Source organism: Brachyhypopomus gauderio, chromosome 10 (assembly GCF_052324685.1).
Source record: "Brachyhypopomus gauderio isolate BG-103 chromosome 10, BGAUD_0.2, whole genome shotgun sequence".
Lineage (NCBI taxonomy): Eukaryota > Metazoa > Chordata > Actinopteri > Gymnotiformes > Hypopomidae > Brachyhypopomus > Brachyhypopomus gauderio.
Window position 1 is genome coordinate 6,519,293 of NC_135220.1, and position 20,792 is coordinate 6,540,084.

Genomic DNA, 20,792 nt, shown 5'->3' on the forward strand with positions numbered 1-20,792 from the left:
TTCACAACAACTCGTTCTTTCCCTAAATGTAATATCAGACTGTATGGCTTTGTGCCATATACACCTGTGGCAATGTGTGTCAATGATTAAGAGGTATGTCCCAATACTTTTGCCCATGTATATAATGAGTGTTTGTGTGTGCATTTCAGAGTGTGTGTGTGTGATTGTGTGTGAGTGTGTTTATGTTTGTGTTTGTATGTATGAGTGCATGAATCACCTCCATGACAAAGCGCTTGTCATGGCTGCCTCCGCTCTCTGAGATCAGCTCGTATTTGAGACCTCGGCGCTTCTCATTCAGCTCCATAACTGGATTCTTACCGCTCGCTGTCAAAATAGGACCCTGAGTTCGAACCTACACAAACACGCACGCACGCGCACGCACACACACACACACACACACACACACACACACACACACACACACACACACACACACACACACACGTATATGAACACCTCAAACATGATTAGAACAGTAGTGAGCTCTGGAGGCAAGGTCTGAGTTTTCTTCTACTACCATGCTGGCCCAAGCTTGGTGAGTGTGAGTGTGTGTGTGTGTGTGTGTGTGTGTGTACCTCCAGTGTGTTGGAGCTGTCTGTGGAGTGTGATGTGTTATTGCTCGAATGCGTGGACGTCTCACTCTTGCCCTCATTGTCGGACTTCTCATCGGCACTCAGAGAGTCCAAGTCTGTGTCGAACCCTGTGGGGTATCCCATGGCCTGCAGCACCTGTTGCAGCCGGCATCATACAGGAAGGGTTAACAGGCAGACATCACTATACACGCCAACACATGCTCACATATAGCAATTCTAGTGCAAATCCGTGTGAGATGCGCTTTCACACACCCCACACAGACATTTCTCCCCTTTCACCACTGTGTGGCACCCTGTGCAGCAGAAAGACACAGCACGCAGTTCCAAACTGTGTGCTGAAATCCCCTAAACAACAGAACCAAATATGGACCTGCAGGTAGCTGGGAAGAGTTATACAAAACAATTTATCCACTTAGCATAAATACACAGAGACCAGCTATGTGCTGTTTAGGGTTACCCTAACCATAACCCTAACCATTTTTTCAACTTTTACACTGCCAATAAGGCTAGTCATGCAGTTAACTAGGAAAATGAGATACAGCTCCACTCTTGAATGACTGCATGTTCAATCAGACATCACTTCTCCCCTTACACTGCACATCATGGCCGATGAAGCCAAACGTCCGCCTGATTCTGTATCACAGACCGATGACCATAGTGGGTTTGAGAATATTTTCAGCAGAATAAAGGATCTAATCTGTTAGCAAGTGTCTTCATACTGTGGACAGACCTGTGCCTAGACTGAGACACCCATGCCTAGATACAGACCCATGTCTAGACAGACACACCCCTGCCCAGGTGTGGTGAGATAATGACATGGACCTTTGCCAGTCTGAGACTGTATGGCTTCAATCATGTCAGAGAGCACAGTTAACTAATTCTATCCTAAGCATATCCTGCATTTACATACTCTGGTTAAAGGATTAAGCTGTCTCCCTTTTCTATAGTCAGCCTCCTCATAATCAGGAAATTTGGGATTACAATCAAAATCTGGTAATACTGGGATGTAGACCCTCGTGCCCATTTAGGCCTATGAGTGTGTGTTTGTGTATATGTGTGTGTAATTATCTCCATGACCACAGGGGGAGCTTTGGAGGGTTTTTCTAGACAAGAGCAGTAAAGTTTCCACATTTCAGTCTCTTCACAATAACACAGTTAAAGTTCTCTAAATCTTGGGCTCCTAGCCCTAACTCTTATGAATGTTTATGAAGGTGTACACCTGTTAACCCTAACCCTTGTGAAGGTGTACACCTGCTAACCCTAGCCTTTGTGAAGGTGTACACCTGCTAACCCTAGCCTTTGTGAATGTGTACACCTGCTAACCCTAACCCTTGTGAAGGTGTACACCTGTTAACCCTAACCCTTGTGAAGGTGTACACCTGCTAACCCTAGCCTTTGTGAAGGTGTACACCTGCTAACCCTAGCCTTTGTGAAGGTGTACACCTGCTAACCCTAGCCTTTGTGAAGGTGTACACCTGCTAACCCTAACCCTTGTGAAAGTGTACACCTGCTAACCCTAGCCTTTATGAAGGTGTACACCTGCTAACCCTAACCCTTGTGAAGGTGTACACCTGCTAACCCTAGCCTTTGTGAAGGTGTACACCTGCTAACCCTAGCCTTTGTGAAGGTCCAAGCCTACTTTTGGTTTAGTGTCCAGCACAGCTGCCGATTCACTCTCAGTTGTACCTTAACAGCTACATGCAGCTTAGCCGTCTTCTTGGAGGAGCCGGAGGCTTCGTAGACACTGCCGTCCACGTCCACAGACATAGTGAAGACAGGAGCATGGACTGGGCCGGACTGGGACAGCAGCTTGTACTGCAGACCCGGGCGGATCTGGTTCAGGCGCATCAATGCATTCATGGGCTGGTTGCAGTCTACAGCTTTACTGTCCAAAACTGTGAAGTGTGTTTGTGTGAGAGAGAGACAGTGTGTGTGTGTGTGTGTGTGTGTGTGTGTGTGTGTGTGTGTGTGTGTGTGTGTGTGTGTGTGTGAGAGAGAGAGAGAGAGAGACAGACACAGAGTGTGTGTGTAACAGAGAGAGAGAAAAAGTGTGTCAGTCAATGTGTGTCAGTCCTGTAAAGTCTATAAAGGGAACAAATATTTATATATAAAAGAAGATTCCAGTGAGTAACTGTGGTGCACTGCAGTAAAAATACAGAGGTAGTAAAAACCAACAAACGCACACGCATGGGCACACAGTACTTATACACCTACAGTTGTGATCAAATTTATTCAACCCCCACTGAAATAAAGTGTTTTGGCCAGTTTGACATTGATTTTGATCATTTCAGTCATCTTATTTACAATTATATCAAAGAGGCACTTATAAATTAGACAAACATAACATAATATTTATGATGGAATAACCACAAATGTCTTTACTGTGCTCACATCATTATCAGTTTTATTCAACCCCCTAGTGACATTATTTTTTAGTACTTAGTACAACATCCTTTTCCAGTTATGACAGCTTTCAAGCGTGAAGCATAGCTTGACACAAGTGTCTTGCAGCGACCTATGGGTATCTTAGCCCATTCTTCATGGGCAAAAGCCTCCAGTTCAGTCACATTCTTAGGCTTGCGCACTGCAACTGCCTTCTTTAGGTCCCACCAGAGGTTCTCAATTGGATTTAAGTCTGGTGATTGCGATGGCCACTCTAGAATGTTCCAGCCTTTCATGTTCAACCATGCTCTAGTGGACTTGGATGTGTGCTTCGGATCATTGTACTGTTGGAAGGTCCAACGTCTCCCAAGCCGCAGGTTTGTGACTGACTCCATCACATTTTCCTCCAAGATCTCCTGGTACTGAAGGGAATTCATGGTACCCTGCACACGTTGAAGCTTTCCTGTACCATTAGAAGCAAAACAGCCCCAAAGCATAATTGACCCCCCGCCATGCTTCACAGTAGGCAAGGTGTTCTTTTGTTCATAAGCCTGGTTCTTCCTTCTCCAAACATAGCGCTGGTCCATTGTCCCAAACAGTTCTAATTTAGTTTCATCTGACCACAGTACACTGTCCCAAAACCTTTGTGGCTTGTCCACATGACTTTTGGCATATTGCAGTCGACTTTTCTTGTTCTTTGGAGTCAGCAAGGGGGTGCGTCTGGGCGTTCTGGCATGGAGGTCTTCGTTATGCAGTGCGCGCCTTATTGTCTGAGCTGAAACTTCAGTGCCCACATCTGACAGGTCTTTTTTCAGTTCCTTAGCAGTCACGCGGGGATTTTTCTCCACATTACGCTTCAGGTAGCGCACAGCAGTCGCGGTCAGGATCTTCTTTCTGCCACGACCAGGTAACGTTTCCACTGTGCCCTTTAACTTGAACTTGCGAATGATACTTCCGATAGTGTCTCTTGGAATATTTAACAACTTCGCAATCTTTTTATATCCATTGCCATTCTTGTGAAGAGCAATAACCTCTTCTCTTGTCTTCTGGGACCATTCTCTTGCCTTCACCATGCTTGGAAACACACCAGTAGATGTCTAGAAGGAGCTGAGTATCACAGTCCTTTTAAATCTGCCTAATTGGTGCTTATCATGCTTGATTGCTGCTCGTTGACATCCACAGATGCTTTCAATACCTGATGGAAAACACTGGAATGAACCTCTGTTCTTAGGAGTGGTAGTCGTAAAGGGGTTGAATAATTGTGTCAATGAAGAAATCACAAAAAGGCCATTTAATACTTTATGACAAAAAAAAATTGATGCTATCTTAGTTGCATTTAGTTCTTTAACAAGTCCTTGTAAGATTTCATTATGAACACAATTACAAATGTGCACTGAATTCCATAAAACCCTTCGCAGCATTGGGGGTTGAATAAATTTGATCACAACTGTATGTCTCTAGGAGCAAAGCTGCATGTGTTTGCTCCACCAGTGAGCCCAGCAGCGTGTTTGCCCTCTAACCTGCATCCGTACATCTGGACGCACTGCACATAACACACACGCAGCACAACTCCATGGAGAGGAGCTCAGCTTTGCATGAACAACATAGCTCCCAGCTCCCATACCATTCGGAGGTATTCCGTTGCAAGACTACACAATAAAATTTTTTTAAATGATTTATTACAACATTTTTATGTGAACACTACTGAATTGCCATCCTTAGTTAAACAAGTTGCTTATTGATTTTTAAATTCTCCAGTTTATTAATTTTTGAACATAACTACACATAACCCTGACATCGGCAACCTCCATGAAGACATAATCAAAGACATATTGATGAACAACTTCAGTTAAGTTCACTATGTCCGAGTCTCTTGTTGCTTGTCCGAGTGTGGCATGCATAATTATCCTTTTTCTGTCAAATTTTTTATTAATTAGATTAATTATTAGCCTGACAGAGAAGATTTCTTGTCTAGAGGAGCACATCCAGGCTCCAGAAAGCCCTAGAGAGTAGTCGGTAGCACCTTGCAGGCCCAGTTGCCACAGTCATAGTTAGCGAGCCCCCATGTTCCAGCATTAGAGCCCTTGTTGCAGGGAAAATGGGTGATGTCTAGGTGGCATAGCCGTAATGCTGATCACTGTTCAGTTCGTGTGTCAAACAGGACTGCCCCACTCAGTGATACATCTGCTGAGCAACCTCTTAAATGACCTCTGGTTATAAGAGATTCACAGCTTTGGCACATGAATATAGTGACCCTTAAACAAGAGCAGCCATAGTCAAATGTATTCTGGGGGCTAGAGTCCCTGACATCAGTGCTAACTTCAAGGTGCTGATTAAACGTAAATAGTCCAAAATCGTCAAAGTCATCAGTTCGTCCTCAACTAAGAAATTACTCTTAAAATTACTCATAAAGTTCGTCCGCAACTAAGAAATTACTCACATGTTTCTTTTAAAATGAACTTTCAAGCAATTCTTGATTCAGTGGCTATCACTCAGAATGTGGTGGGGGCTATGTTTAATTGTAACAATACTTGGTCTTATTGGTATTGACATTGAAAAATTGTCTGGATTTAGGCCCCACCACAGTACTGAAACAGCCCTAGTCAAAGTAACAAATGATCTCCTCCTTGCCTTAGATCAAGGCTATGTATCTCTGTTAGTTCTTCTTGATCTTAGTGCAGCTTTCAACACAATAGATCACAGGATCCTGCTAGAGCGGTTAGGACGCTGGGTTGGAATCTCAGGCACAGCCCTTTCATGGTTTTACTCTTACTTAACTAATCGCTATCAGTTTGTAGAGCTCAATAATATTCCGTCCAAACGTACAAAAGTGAAATATGGGGTCCTGCAAGGCTCCATAAGAGGACCATTTTTATTTACATTATATATGCTACCATTAGGCATAGTTATAAACAAACATTGTGTCAACTTTCACTGCTATGCAGGTGACACTCAACTTTATATATCAGCCAAACCTGATGACAAACACAGTTTAGGAAAAATTGAGGTCTGCGTAAGACATGTTAAATGCTGGATGTCGCTAAACTTCCTCCAACTTAATGGTGACAAAACAGAAGTTCTCCTTCTGGGCCCAAAGGCAGCAAGACAGAAAATACCAGATCTAATGCTTAATCTCGCAGACTACCCCATTACACCAAGCACAGTAGCCAAAAATCTCGGGGTCATACTTGACTCTGACCCATCATTTGATAAATACATAGATAATACTACTAGGATAGCTTTTCTACATCTCCGCAACATTGCCAAGTTAAGAAATTTATTATCACAGCATGATGCAGAAAAATTGGTGCACGCCTTTGTTAGCTCCAGATTAGACTACTGTAACTCATTACTGTCAGCAGCTTCAGGGAGACTTGGGATGTCTGTAATCTGTAGCGTCTTTATGCGGATAAATGAGGGGAGTCAGAATTCGACGCAACTCCGGCTGAAAGCTAAAACTGTTGCACATGAAATGCTACAGGCACCATTCAGAAACTGATCAGTTCAGTTAAATGTACAGTGAGTCTCCGCTTAACGATGGGGTTAGAGACTGAAAAGTCCGTCATAAAGCAGTTTTTGTCGTTAAGAGTGACCCTAGATTTAGACACGCTTTAATCGTAAATACAGTATAGAAAAAACGAACAATGTTCTCGTGCGTGCGTACAGCGTGAGAAAGGGCAATCGCGTTGCCGAAATGCGCTGCCTTAGCTTATCGTACACAACACACTACAACATCCACAACACTCCACTGTGCTGCAACTGTTCCTCCGCGCACCGTGCAAAATTTAAAAAAGTTGGTTGTAACTCCGGTCCGTCATTAACCAGACCCGCCGTTAAACGGATACTCACTGTATTCAGTTCAGTAGATATATGCGGCTTATAACCCAGTGCGGCTTATACAACATTTTCCATAAAAAAAAAAAACTTGGTAGGTGCGGCTTACATTGAGGTGAAAATACGGTACTTACAATTTTACAATTAAATTCTGATAAGACTTGAGGTGTTACTTCTTGGACCAAAAGCTGCAGAAAGCAATTGGTCTAATATTCATCTTACCCTAAATGGTTTTTCAGTAACACCTAAATCTACATAAAAACTTAGGTGTCACTGTTGAATCGGATCTTTCATTTGAGACACAAATATGCAATGTCACTAAGGTTGCCTTTTACCATTTATGCAATATTACCAAGCTGAGACATTTACTTTTGTTATCAGATGCAGAAAAATTGTCCACGCTTCTGTCTCATCAAGACTGGACTAATGTAACAGTCTTTTAATTGGATGCTCTAAAAAGTCCCTAATGAAACTCTGACTCATACAGAATACAGCAGCCAGAGTCATAACAGGCTAGAAGATTTAAAAAATCTTCTATTGACCTATATAGCGTTAAATGGTCTTGCCCCACAATATCTGAGTGAACTCATCATATACTATAACCCATCTTGCCTGCTGTGCTCTCAAAAAATTTTCTTTTCGTTTAAAAAATTTGCAAGACAGCGAGAGGCAGAGCCTTGTCCATTTATAGCCCTTCAGCTTTCAGCTCCAATTTGAGATTTAGATGGAATTCCAATCTTTAACTCTTTCACTGCCTTAATCCTTCATGGCATAGATTCAACAAGGTACTTCAAGGATTCCTCAGAGTCTGCTCCGTATTGACATGATAGCATCACGCAGTTGCTGCAGATTTGTCGGCTGCACATCCATGATGCAAATCTCCCGTTCCACCACATCCCAAAGGTGCTCTATTCGGTGGAGATCTGGTGACTGTGGAGGCCATTTGAGTAAAGTGAACTCATTGTTGTGTTCAAGAAACCAATCTGAGATGATTTGCGCTTTATGACATGGCGCGTTATCCTGCTGGAAGTAGCAATCAGAAGATGGGTATACTGTGGTCATAAAGGTATGGACATGGTCAGCAACAATACTCAGGTAGGCTGTAGCGTTGACACGATGCTCAAATGGTGCCAGGAAAATATCTCCCAGACCATTGCACCACCAGCTTGAACCGTTGATACAAGGCAGTTTGGATCCATGCTTTCATGTTGTTGATGACAAATTCTGACCCTACCATCCGAATGTCACAGCAGAAATCAAGACTCATCAGACTAGGCAACGTTTTTCCAATCTTCTATTGTCCAATTTTGGTGAGCCTGTGCAAATTGTAGCCTCAGTTTCCTGTTCTTAGCTGACAGGAATGCTGCTGTAGCCCATTCAACGAGGTTCGACGTGTTGTGTGTTCAAAGATGCTCTTCTGCATGCCTCGGTTGTAACAACTGGTTATTTGAGTTACTGTTGCCATTCTATCAGCTTGAACCAGTCTGGCCATTCTCCTCTGGGTTCTGACATCAACAAGGCATTTGAGCCCACAGAACTGCCGCTGACTGGATATTTTCAGATCATTCTCTGTAAACCCTAGAGATGGTTGTGCGTGAAAATCCCAGTAGATCAGCAGTTTCTGAAATACTCAGACCAGCCCGTCTGGCACCCATAACCATGCCACATTTAAAGTCACTTAACTTACCCTTTTTCCCCATTCTGATGCTCGGTTTGAACTGCAGCAGATTGTCTTGGCCATGTTTACATACCTAAATGCATTTAGATGCTGCCATGTGATTGGCTGATTCAACATTTGCGTTAATGAGCAGTTGGACAGCTGTACCTACTAAAGTTTATATATAAATAAATAAATATATATATAAATAAATAAATATATATATAAATCAGTTGTAAATAAAACAGCAGCATGTCATTAGTCTTAATGCCACAGAGAAGGTGTGGCCAGCCCAGGACATCCACTCATCTCCCTCAGGGCTCGAGAGTTGTGCCTCAAACTCACAGGGCCTAAGAACAAGATCCTGCTCCTCTGAATGTGATTTGTCCAGCTGGGCAGACAGGCCACAGTGAGAAATTACAAATCAATAGCTCTGATTCACATGGTGGTGTGAATCCTTAGTGAGAGAAATCAGAGGTGGAGGGGGGGGGGGGGGGGGCATTAACCAATAATCAGAAAGAACAGACGTTGAACTGGAAACAGCCTTTCAGAGAAAAGCTTTACCACACAAATCATCACCAAGAAGATAATATCCAGAAAATATCCAGAGGAGTTTAGGGGCTGGAGATGAGGCTTCTGAAGTGTGCAGCTAGCACTTGTGGAGAAAGGCTCTGAGCAGTCAACAGGGCAAGAACAACTGGAGCAATATGACCAAGAGGAGAAAACCAGGGCTGGCGACACATTAGACCAGTGAAGAGAAGACAGAGTTATGGAGATTAGGGGTTTAGAGGGAATAAGTGGGAACTGGGGGTTAGTGGGAGGATCAGTGAATGTAGGGGTGGGGGTTAAAGGGAGGATGAGTGAGTGTTTGCACGAGTATGAGTGTTAGGGAGAGACTCACCTTTCCTTAAATTGCGTTTCATCTTCTTGATGAGGTCTTTGTCATCCATCAGGCTGTCTTCATAGGGCCTCTTGAGCCCAGTACCTGATTCACACCACCACCATTAGCACACCTGTATACCTGCTTCACACCACCACCATTAACACCATGCTACATATACATGTACCATCACACACACACACACACACACACACACACACACACACACACACACACACACACACACACACACACACACACACACACACACACACACACACACACACACACCAACACAAACACACACCAACACAAACACATACCAACACAAACACACACCTTCTTTGTCAGGCCAGGGATATTTCTGTGAGGGTTTGGTGGAGGGAAGTGGATCCATGTCCAACACCTTGTAGATCTGCCCAAAGGCCATCAACCGAAGAGCATGCTGCAGAACACACACACACACACACACACACACACACACACACACACACACACACACACACACACACACACACACACACACACACACACACATAAACACACACACACACACACACCCACACACACCCACACACACCCACACACACACACCATAGCAGTGTTATTTTACACCTCATTGAAATGATAAGTCTTGCACCACTGACACACAGACACACACAAACACACATGTACACCTGCGTACACTGAGTCCTACTGAGCCATGCTACAAAATGTGTAAGTTTCAGTAGCAGTGTTCATTTATTAGTAAGCAAACTAAGGGTCTGCTCTTAGACAGTGTGTGTGTGTGTGTGTGTGTGTGTGTGTGTGTGTGTGTGTGTGTGTGTGTGTGTGTGTGTGTGTGTGTGTACATGTGTGAGTGAGAGCGAGAGAGAGAGGGAGAGTTTAAGAGGAAGAGGAAAAGAGGAAGACTAGACACTGGTGCTGACAGCAGTGGTGTATACACTCAGAGCACTGACCACTGATAAGACCTGTTCAAGTGTGTGTGCGCAACTGTCTTCCACCGCTGTAATCTGAAGACGGCAGATAAGATAAGCCATTCTAAGAAGACAGCTCTCTTGCGGTGTGACTATAATGCGGATAAGCTTACACTGCCGTCTTCACACCTGATCCTCAGTCATCTGCAGGCATGGTTCTACACGGTCATTAGACTGTGCTGTAACCCCTCATGTTTAACTTATGACAAGGGATATGCGTAATGAATGATTCAGGGTCCAGTTGGTTCCCACAGTATCTGATCGGCAGAAGCAGCAAGATAAGGGGAAGAAGATGCATGCACACATCACCTGGGCACTGAACGTCACGGCCTCCGCTTCCACATCCGTCATGGCTGCCAGCGTGTCTGTGAGCTCCTTTTCACAAGGATCGTGCAGGCCTGGGCCACCTGATGACAAACGTGATCAACGTCAATGCAGCTCAGGAGGACTGAAGGATAAGCTGGGGCTTAGCTACGCAGCAGACACTGTTGTTGAATGATCTCTGTCAATGTTAACTCCTTGATTCCATAATATTCTATCATTGTTTTTGCATGATGGCATGAAGCAATTTCTTATCCATAATGGTAAGTCTGTTATGTAATGCTTACCTAATTGCGAACAATTACTTCATTTTTATCAGGGTTTCTGGCCTTCTTTTGAAGCACTGACTTGGTAATGTTGCTGTCAGTGAAATGAAAGCATATAGCCACCACTTAAAATTATGGCTACAAGCTCTTTTCACTGTTAATCCTATAAGTATGTTTGACAGAGCCATAGCTGCAACAGATGGCCATAGACACCACCCTACAGCATAGACTACACAATATAGACATCTCTGCACCACCGAGACTTTACCCCCACACAGAGTTCACCCCACCAGACAGACTTCACCATAAAGACTTCACCACAACTGCACAGACTTAATTCCACTGACAGATGTCACCCCACAACATAGACTCCAACCCAGCACATAGACTTCACCACAAAGACCCCAACCCAGAACATAGACTTCACCACAAGGACTCCACCCCAGCACAGAGACTCCACCACATAGACTCCACCCCTTCCATCTACTTAACTTGACCACATAGACTTTACCCCACTGCAGACTTCAGCTCACCACTTAGACTTCCTGCGCAGACCTCACCTCATGATACAAACTTCACACCACCACACACAGTACTCTACCACATATAATTGACCACACCACATAAAATACACTACCACACAGACTTCAGCCCACCACCACATATATTTCACCACATAAATTTCACCACATAGACTTCACCCCACCACACACACGCCACCGGAGACTTCACCAATTTCACAGACCTCCCCCACTAGACAGACTTCACCATATAGACTCATAGACTGCATATACTTCAATACATGTAATTCACTACATAGACTCCACCTCAGACTCCACTGAAAAAACTTTAGCCTAACACAGAGTTCACCACATAGTCTTCACCCCACTGCATATACTTCACTACATAGACTTCACCCAACCACACAATGTCATCGCATTTACTTCACCCCATTTTAGACTTCACCACCCAGACTTCACCGTACTGTAGACTTCACCACACAAACTTCACCCTACTGTAGACTTCACCAAGCTTCAACTTGCTGTAGAGACTTCACCACAGACTTCACCATAGACTTCCCCCTACTGTAAATTCTTCACCACAGATTTCCCCCTACTGTAGAGACTTCAACACAGACTTCAGTCTACTGTAGACCGCACCACACAGACTTCACCCTCAGCATAGACTTAATTTCACCCATCCAGCAAATTTCCTTCATATTTTCAGTCACATCACATCCCGATGTGGGTAAGCTGCTTTAGTGATGACCTCTGTGGGCCCTCGACTGTCCTCCCTTTCAACCTTTGCACACATTACTTCCTGCTCCTCAGAGCATGTTTAGCAAAAGATGATAGCATTGCCCATGTAAGCAAATTAAATATTAATGGCTGCATCTCTCACTATTAATTAATCATAACCACATAAAGGTAAAATGAGTATTGGGGATAGACTGGTTATGCCCACTTTGAAAAATAAGGATACATTAGTTCCCAGCACCAAATTAATCATAGCTTCGCAAATGGACTCAAAAACAGAATAAAAACTATTATTCCTTATGTAACAACAGATTAAAGTTATGTATTATTGATAGTGGGGTACCACCTTAAACATGGAAATGGAAGTTTAACAGGTACAGGTGAAAGAATGTCATATCAATCTCATTCTGAACGGCACAACGAGCTAAAGCAAGGTGAGCAAGTTCAGACAAATTATGAGTCGAGACAAATGACTAATGGAATTCTTCATAAATAAGAAATTACTCGTAAATAAGTTTAGAGTAGAGTAGAGTACAAGATACAGTATAACACATGGGCATACATAAATGTAGAGTAGTATTGAATGGTTGGCAGTTTATACTGCAGAGGCTGACTAGAACTATATGACCGATGGTCCTATAATCTTTATTTTACATGATGATCCTTCCCTTCATTAGAAGAATGTCATACTTGGTGTCTCTGGGTTGGTCTTGAAGAGCTGCTTCCACTGAGATGGGTAACTCATTCCCAACCTTCAAACTCTTTCTCACCATTGCCCCTGCCCTGTCGCCCATGCCCCGAGACTTCTGCCCTGTTGCCCATGCTCTGGCCGCGTGCGGGCGGCTATCTCACCTGGGAGCAGGATTCCTGAGGCTAGGCATTCGAGCACTCTGCGTAGGGCCTCTCCAGCAGCCAGCGGCCGGTTACACGTTGCGATTGCCTTCTCACAGAGCAGCTCCAGAGGCTGCCAACAGAGCGAAGTGGTTTTTCAAATTTCAAAATCAAGATCATAGGACAAAAGTTGTTCTTTCAGAATTGTTGAAGTGCAGCCCAGCAACCAGGGCTGCTGCCACACCCACCCAGTCCCACACTCACCCATCCACCCAGCCCCACACTCACCCAGCCCAACACTCACCCACCAACCCAGCCCCACATTCACCCAGCCCCACACTCACCCACCCCCACACTCACCCACCCACCCAGCCCCACACTCACCCACCAACCCAGCCCCACACTCACCCACCAACCCACTCACCCAGCCCAACACTCACCCACCCACCCAGCCCCACACTCACCCACCCACCCACTCACCCAGCCCAACACTCACCCACCCACCCAGCCCCACACTCACCCACCCACCTACTCACCCAGCCCAACACTCACTCACCAACCCTGCCCCACACTCACCCACCCACCCACTCACCCAGCCCAACACTCACCCACCCACCCAGCCCCACACTCACCCACCCACCCACTCACCCAGCCCAACACTCACTCACCAACCCTGCCCCACACTCACCCACCCACCCAGCCCCACACTCACCCACCCACCCACTCACCCAGCCCAACACTCACTCACCAACCCTGCCCCACACTCAAACCCACCCACCCAGCCCCACACTCACCCACCCACCCACTCACCCACCAACCCACTCACCCACCAACCCAGCCCCACACTCACCCACCCACCCAGCCCCACTCACCCACCCACCCAGCCCCACACTCACCCAGCCCTTCAGGGGCCCCCAGGCTGACACTCGGTTGCACATGTCCCGCAGAATCCGTAACACAATCACTCCCGATTTTAAGCCGTTTACTCTGGCCTGAGGAGACATGGAGTACAGAGTGAGTAAGGTGAGCTAATGACTCCATCAGCCCAACCTTACAACTCCTCCAACCTTTCCCACTGAGTGTTAGTGTGTGCATCACCATAGATATTTATACAGTATGGGTACAATGTAAGGTGATGGTACAAAGGGGTCCTGGTTTGGGGGAGTGGCTGTCCAGGAAAGCACATGGACATTCTTTTCACAACAAACAAGCAGGTTACATAGAGGGGAAAATAAGAAGCAAAAATGAAAAAGTGACGATTGCTTTTGTAGCCTCATGATGTATTTAACACTGTGCCTTCCTGGAGCATGTGGATCATAAGGCTACAATAACAATGAGAGAAACAGAGGGCCAACCTGGAACCATTTGGCATGTCGCAGTGAGGCCAGTGCTACCAGGCACCGCTGTCTGTCCAGCAGGTCGGACGCCTCGCTCGCCTCAGCGCCCTCTATGGGCGAGAAGAATGGGAAAGCAAATCAAATCACGCACACACACACACACATACCTATACACATGCACACGCACACACGCACAATGAACGAGGTAGGATCTGTAAAAGTTTAGCCGTGGGAGAGGACGCGGCCGACTGGCCAAAGCCCAGTGCATCCAAACGAGATGAGAATTCAATGTCATCTCATTGGCTGGCTGGAAACTTGGGGGTGTGGTCAGGGATTGCAAAGAAGTCTGAGGATACGCAGGGTGAAGAGTGGGACCGGCCAGGTGAACCTAAACATGGGGCAAGATCCCCAGGTACCTGCACACACTCAGACCCCGCACAACCCAGCACCACAGTTTGCTCAGATCCACACTGGATAAATGCAGACCACATGCAGTGAGAACTGTTAGAACAATGACATTCATGAGACAGGAAGAAGAAAGAACTCAAAGGAAGACAAAAAGGTGAACACACACACACACACACACACACACACGCATGTATACACACACGCACACGCTCACACACACACGCACACATACGTTCACATACCCACGTGCACGCACACAAACACACAAATGTGTGCACTCACGTGTGCAAATACACACTTGTGTGTGTGTTTGAAGGAGTATCCAATAAAACAAACTAAAAATGTCTTCTTTCTCTTCTGTTCATGTCAACCCTACAGAGCACTGAATGCTTCGCTTACTGTTTGTGTGCCAGTGAGGGGGCTGTACAATGGGTAAGTGTCCAGCACACATGAAGCTGAGAGAGAAGGAGAGCGATCACAGAGCTTCATGTGGAGATGTGTGTGCTGACAATGAGAACGCTAGTCTGTCTTTTGCTTTACCTGGACGGTTTTTAATCAGAGGAGCACAGCCGAGACCGGTAATGCATCACAGAGGAGATTTGTTCATCACAACCATTTAAACATCTCTCTAGTTGTCATGGGACCTCCATGTTGTTAGTGGTGTATAATGGATCAGAAAGTGTGTGTAACAGTCATAATAAATAAATAAAATAAATTACAAATATTCCCAGAAATTTTTATTACACTCAAACCGTGTTTTTGGCATCAGATTTAGAACATGAAATATTGATTAGGCAACACAAGATGAGAAATAAAATGTGTATAGTTGGAAGGTGAGTTCAGGGTAATATATGCACTGCCAGGCCAACAGTGTGTGCGTGTGGGTGTGTGTGTGTGTGTGTGTGTGTGTGTGTACATTTCTGTTTGTACCATTACAGCATTTAGCTGACACTTTTCTCCAAACCGACTTATGATTCTGACTGAATATAATTTGAGGCCAACAGCAGCACCTTGACAGTGGCAGCACCCGACCCGGTAACCTTCTGATTACTAGTCGAATGTGTGTGAATGTGTGTGTGTGTGTTTGTTCAGTCTAATGAGTGTTGGTCATTCCCCACACGGCCAACTAGGGGGAAGAAAACACACACACAGACACACACACAGACACACACAAACGCACACATACACACTCTCTCTCTCTCTCTCTCTCTCTCTCTCTCTCTCTCTCTCTCTCTCACACCCACACACACACACACACACACACACACACACACACACACACACACAATCACACACAGCCCCACCTCTCTCACCTTGCTTGTGTATGAGAGAGAGCTTATGTGTGTGTGAGCCTGTGTGTATGTGAATGAGCTGGTCTGAATTTAAAACATTCACGCTTCTGCCTGCTGACAAAATCCTCTTACAATTTCATTCTTCACCCCTTAGAGTCTGTATATTTGTCTCATTTTCATTCTCTCTCTCTCTCTCTCTCTCTCTCTCTCTCTCTCACACACACACACACACACACTTACCTTGTCCACTTGACTCGTCCTCTCTCATCTGCGGAGATGTGAGCGTGACCTTCAGTGTGAGCTTGGGTTCCGCTGTACTGTGAACCAAGATGGCTGCCTCAGGGATGCAGCACTGTACCTCGTAATTTTCCTCTGTTAGCTTCTGTTGGGGTCAGAGATGAAAGGTCACAGAATCATTAAAGAATCCCAGCACTGTAAACTCTAACCTTAACCTTAGAGTAAATGTAATAAATCAGAGATGAGGACTGGAGGAGAGGGGAGCTGAAGTGGAGAGGAGAGGAAGAGAGGAGGGGAGAGAGAGTAAACTAATAGGAGATATTAAAGGATAGCGATGCATGTAGGAACCAGCAATATACGTCTGCAGCAGACCTAAGTAACTAAGGCTAATATTAAATATGTGGTTAAATTGGCCCAGACAATGTCCGATGCTGTAATCTGCTCTGGTTGCATCCCAATGAGGCGCATTGACAGCCTTGACATGCTGTCTATTCATTGAACTAATCCAGCTACAAATAAGAACGCATTCTCCCTAACTAATGTGTACAGACCACCAGGGCCCTACTCAGCCTTTTAAATCAGGGGTACTCAACTAAATTTGTCCGCGGTCCAATTTTGGCAGATAGCTGTGACCTGAGGTCCGGGGCGGCGGGGTTGGCCAACGTAAGTTGTTGAGCGGGGGTGGCAAACGTAACACTCGTGACGGAATGTTTTTCAATAGCCCTGAAATAAATGCTCCGGTTTAAAATTAATTCTCCTGTCATAAATTATAAATATGTTTTTTTTTTTTTTGTCCGTATCCAGTTAATCAGGAATGAGATTGGGTCCGGACAGGACTGCGTTCGCCAGTTGAGTACGTCTGTTCTAAATGATTTCAGCGATTTTGCAAGAAGATTAGCAATAAAAAAAATAATGGTAGGAGACTTTAACAACATTTTGAGAAGGCTGAGGATCCGCTGAAAAAGGCCTTTACTTCAATATTGAACTGTCTAAACTGTTACTAAATGTAACAGGACCTACTCATTATTGCAATCATACCAGTAGGAGCCAGTAGGTCCTAAAATGAAAAAACTCAGGCGCCAATAACTTTTTCTAGGTGCCATAATATACAAACTACTAAGCATTGCAACACTCAACATCAGGTCAGCTTTCATTTAGGATCTCTGTCATTCAACATGCCTGATGTCTTTATCTTCCTTGTAACTGTGATTAGGTTGGTTTCATGTTCGCATATTCAGAATTAGACATGTTATTTTAAATATACTATTGTCACTGTCTACAAATGACCTTAACATGGACCAAAGTGGCGGTCATAAAAGCCCCAGAGCACTGCGCACTCTGTTTTTTTGCAGAAATGTCAATAGTTTTTAAATAATCCTTCATAAGATAAAAACAATTTGTATACATATTAAGTGCACCCTAAACAACAATCACACACTTTTGAATAGGTATTTCTACCTCTTACCTCTTTGTGGTGGTCCGTTTTTTTCAATAGCTTTTAAACAGTCCATCATAAGACCATAAAACAAGGTCTGTTACACAAAGTGCATTCTAAATAAAAATGTGGTCAGTTTTTGTCAAATATTTCAATAGCTTTTAAAATGTTCATCATAAGAGCATAAAACAAGTTATACTAAGTGCATCCTAATCAACAACCTTGTTTTGTGGACTTATGATGGACCGTTTAAAAGCTATTGAAATACTTGACAAAAACTCACTACCACAAATTGGTGCAAGGTATAAATACTAGAGGTGTATTCAACTAAGGATTTTCATAGTCGAATCTGATTCGTCAGATTTTTCCTTTAGTCGACTAATAGTCAAATCTGGGTTGTTGTTTTTTTTATATAGAGCACCTTAAACAGGATCTCGTTCTCATTCAAGACTTTTTTCCCACTTCAAAGTAAAAACTTAAAACACTCAGATAAATGAATAAACATGGTAGGTTGGCTTTATTCAGCTTTTATTTACTTATTTATTTACTTATTTATTTTTTAATGAAACATTAAAGAACATTAACAAAAAAAGTCAACATCAGTGTGCAGATCGAACGATCAGACAGGCACTGTGCAAAATGTAAAAAAATATTTTAAATAAAATATGTCTGCCTGAAAATGTGGGGGGGGGGGGGTGTCAGAGCGAACTAGTAACTCGTTGAATTATAGATGTAGATCAGAGATAAATAAACTAGATTTTTTTTAGTGTGAGAAATCGGATGTATGGCGTGTGAAGACAGTCAAATGCGTGTCTCACACTCATTGCGTGAGAGTTGGCAACCCTGGTAAAGGTTCAAGTAACGGGGTTTAAAAAGCAAACAGCAATTAAAGACATAACTTGCACTTTACTTTGTTTGATTCATCTTTATCTTTTTCAAAATACCCACACTATTGAAGATTTTTTAGTAGCCATTATAATCTTGGCAGATGCTGACTATCTTGTAGCGTGTTCAGTTCCGCTCATTTGTATTCTGCAACTGCAGGGTGTGTTTTATTAAGGTAGTAAGGAAGATGCCTATTGTTAATGCGCACACAATTTAAAAATATTTATTAACAGAAATTAGGATGATTTTATTTGACAAAAGGCTATACATAACAAAAACAAAGACATTTCATGTAACAATTAATGCTTAGCTGCGTCCTTGGGCACCCCCATGCAGTTAGAATGGTACATTCGACTATAATGTTCATAGTCGACTAGGAGTATAGTCGACTATAGTCGAATCAGCGACTATTGCAGGTCACCCCTAATAAATACCCATCATTTAGTTGTAGGTTGTTATTTAGAATGCACTTAACACTAATCCTCCGACAGCTACGAAAAATTTCGTAAGGTTTCTTAAGGTCCATGTAGCCCACTCCCCTGCTGTGAAGCGATTAATGCCCATTGTCTTGGTAATGATATGGAATGCGGTGGAAGCGGCTCAACTCCCATGCTCACCCCCAAGCTCATACGACTCCCAAAGCACCAAACGTGATACAACTTCACGATAAACTTGAAGTTACAAGCAGACTGTATATGTTACCAATCATACAACAAACAGCAGAAAATTTGTAGACTCGCGTTTCAAAAGTTTAAATTCAAGCGCACGTAGCAGCAGATGTAGAGACGACTGTTTCTCTAATGAGTCCCGCTAAACAATAAAAATAAATAATTAAATTGTTTGAATTTTGCTCTTTGTATACTACTTTCTGTGTTTGTTCGGGACTGGTGTACGATATGTAGAACTGATGTTTGGTCTCATAATGCCGACGAACATTTATACTCTTTCATCACAGCGACAGCTTCATTGCAAATTAACAGATACACTTTCTGTTGATTTCTTTTCCACCCTGTTTGAAATCTTCTACATTCACTTGATATTTAGATTTTTTTCAGTGCTGCCATTTTTGGTCACTAGCAAATTGTTTTTCTTTAATTTTGTTTAGTGGAGAAGCACCTTTTCCATGACTGGCTCTTTCTAGTGTTTAAACTGAAAAGTGTAACAGAGTTCAGCTCAAGCTTCTTCCATATTCAATTATATTTTCAGAATTTGCTGCGGGCCAATGGAAACTGGACCTTGGGCCGCAATTGGCCCATGGGCCATAGTCTGGACACCCCTGGTGTAGTGTATGAATGCCAATGTCTCAGGATGCTCCCAAGTCTGTTACCTTCTGGTTCTGCCTTTTTTACTTGGCTGTAATAATTTAATGCTGGAGTTGGTGTCACACCCCAGAAATGTTTAAATTTCCTCTGTTCTACATATTCCCATCACTTCCATCACAAGGTTTCTTTCTCATGCTCTTGGGGAGGTTTTCCTTGCCTCTGTTGCCCTTGGCTTGCTCACCGGGGGTTTTGGACTTGGAAATATGTAAAGCTGTTTTGTGACTACAGTTGTTATAAAAAGCGCTATGCAAATAAATTTGACTTGATATCAGATCACATTTCTACTGTTTTTTCCCCAGAGGTCAAGTGAGGACAAACTCCGTCTCTGTCTTCTCTCTGACTGCATGGTGTGTATGTGGGATGTGTGTGGGGTCTGTGTGGTGGTGATTTGCTGTTCAGTCTTGTAAATGTAAATGTGCCGTATTTTGTCAATTGTGATTTTTACACCGCAATCGAAATTTGTCCTCCACTTTTAACCCATCTGTGCAGTTAGAACACACACACACACTAGTGATTACTAGGGGGCTGTGGATCACACGTGCCCAGAGTGGTGGCCAGCCCTAGCCCGGCGCCCGGGGAGCAGTTGGGGTTAGGTGCCTTGCTCAAGGGCACCTCAGTCATGGCCTCAGGTCTGGGAATCGAACCCATGACCCTCCGTCACAAGACCAGTTCCCTACCACCAGGCCATGACTGCCTAACCAGGCTATGACTGTCTTACGCTGGTAAGGACATCTGCACTCTGTAATAATGGAAAAAACTACAGACGGATTACAGGGGGAGCAAAGGAAAACAAACACGCACATTATAATATTTTACATGTGTAAATATGCAACTCGTGAACGTAAAATGTGAAACTTGTGAGCACAGACGACAAATTTC

General features: G+C 43.9%; 1 protein-coding gene across 9 annotated transcripts in view; it reads right to left on the minus strand.

Moving 5' to 3' along the window:
* strbp (spermatid perinuclear RNA binding protein) overlaps positions 1–20,792 on the minus strand; it is an 89,738-nt gene that overhangs the window by 9,775 nt on the left and 59,171 nt on the right. For all 9 annotated transcript variants that reach the window (XM_077019052.1, XM_077019046.1, XM_077019048.1 and 6 more), the window contains 10 exons: positions 16,275–16,416; positions 14,353–14,444; positions 13,894–13,989; positions 13,019–13,130; positions 10,633–10,730; positions 9,686–9,791; positions 9,368–9,451; positions 2,280–2,488; positions 576–728; positions 218–352 (listed from right to left, as the gene is read on the minus strand). In XM_077019052.1, coding sequence (XP_076875167.1) covers positions 218–352; positions 576–728; positions 2,280–2,488; positions 9,368–9,451; positions 9,686–9,791; positions 10,633–10,730; positions 13,019–13,130; positions 13,894–13,989; positions 14,353–14,444; positions 16,275–16,416 — 1,227 coding nt within the window. The remainder of the gene's footprint in view (positions 1–217; positions 353–575; positions 729–2,279; positions 2,489–9,367; positions 9,452–9,685; positions 9,792–10,632; positions 10,731–13,018; positions 13,131–13,893; positions 13,990–14,352; positions 14,445–16,274; positions 16,417–20,792) is intronic.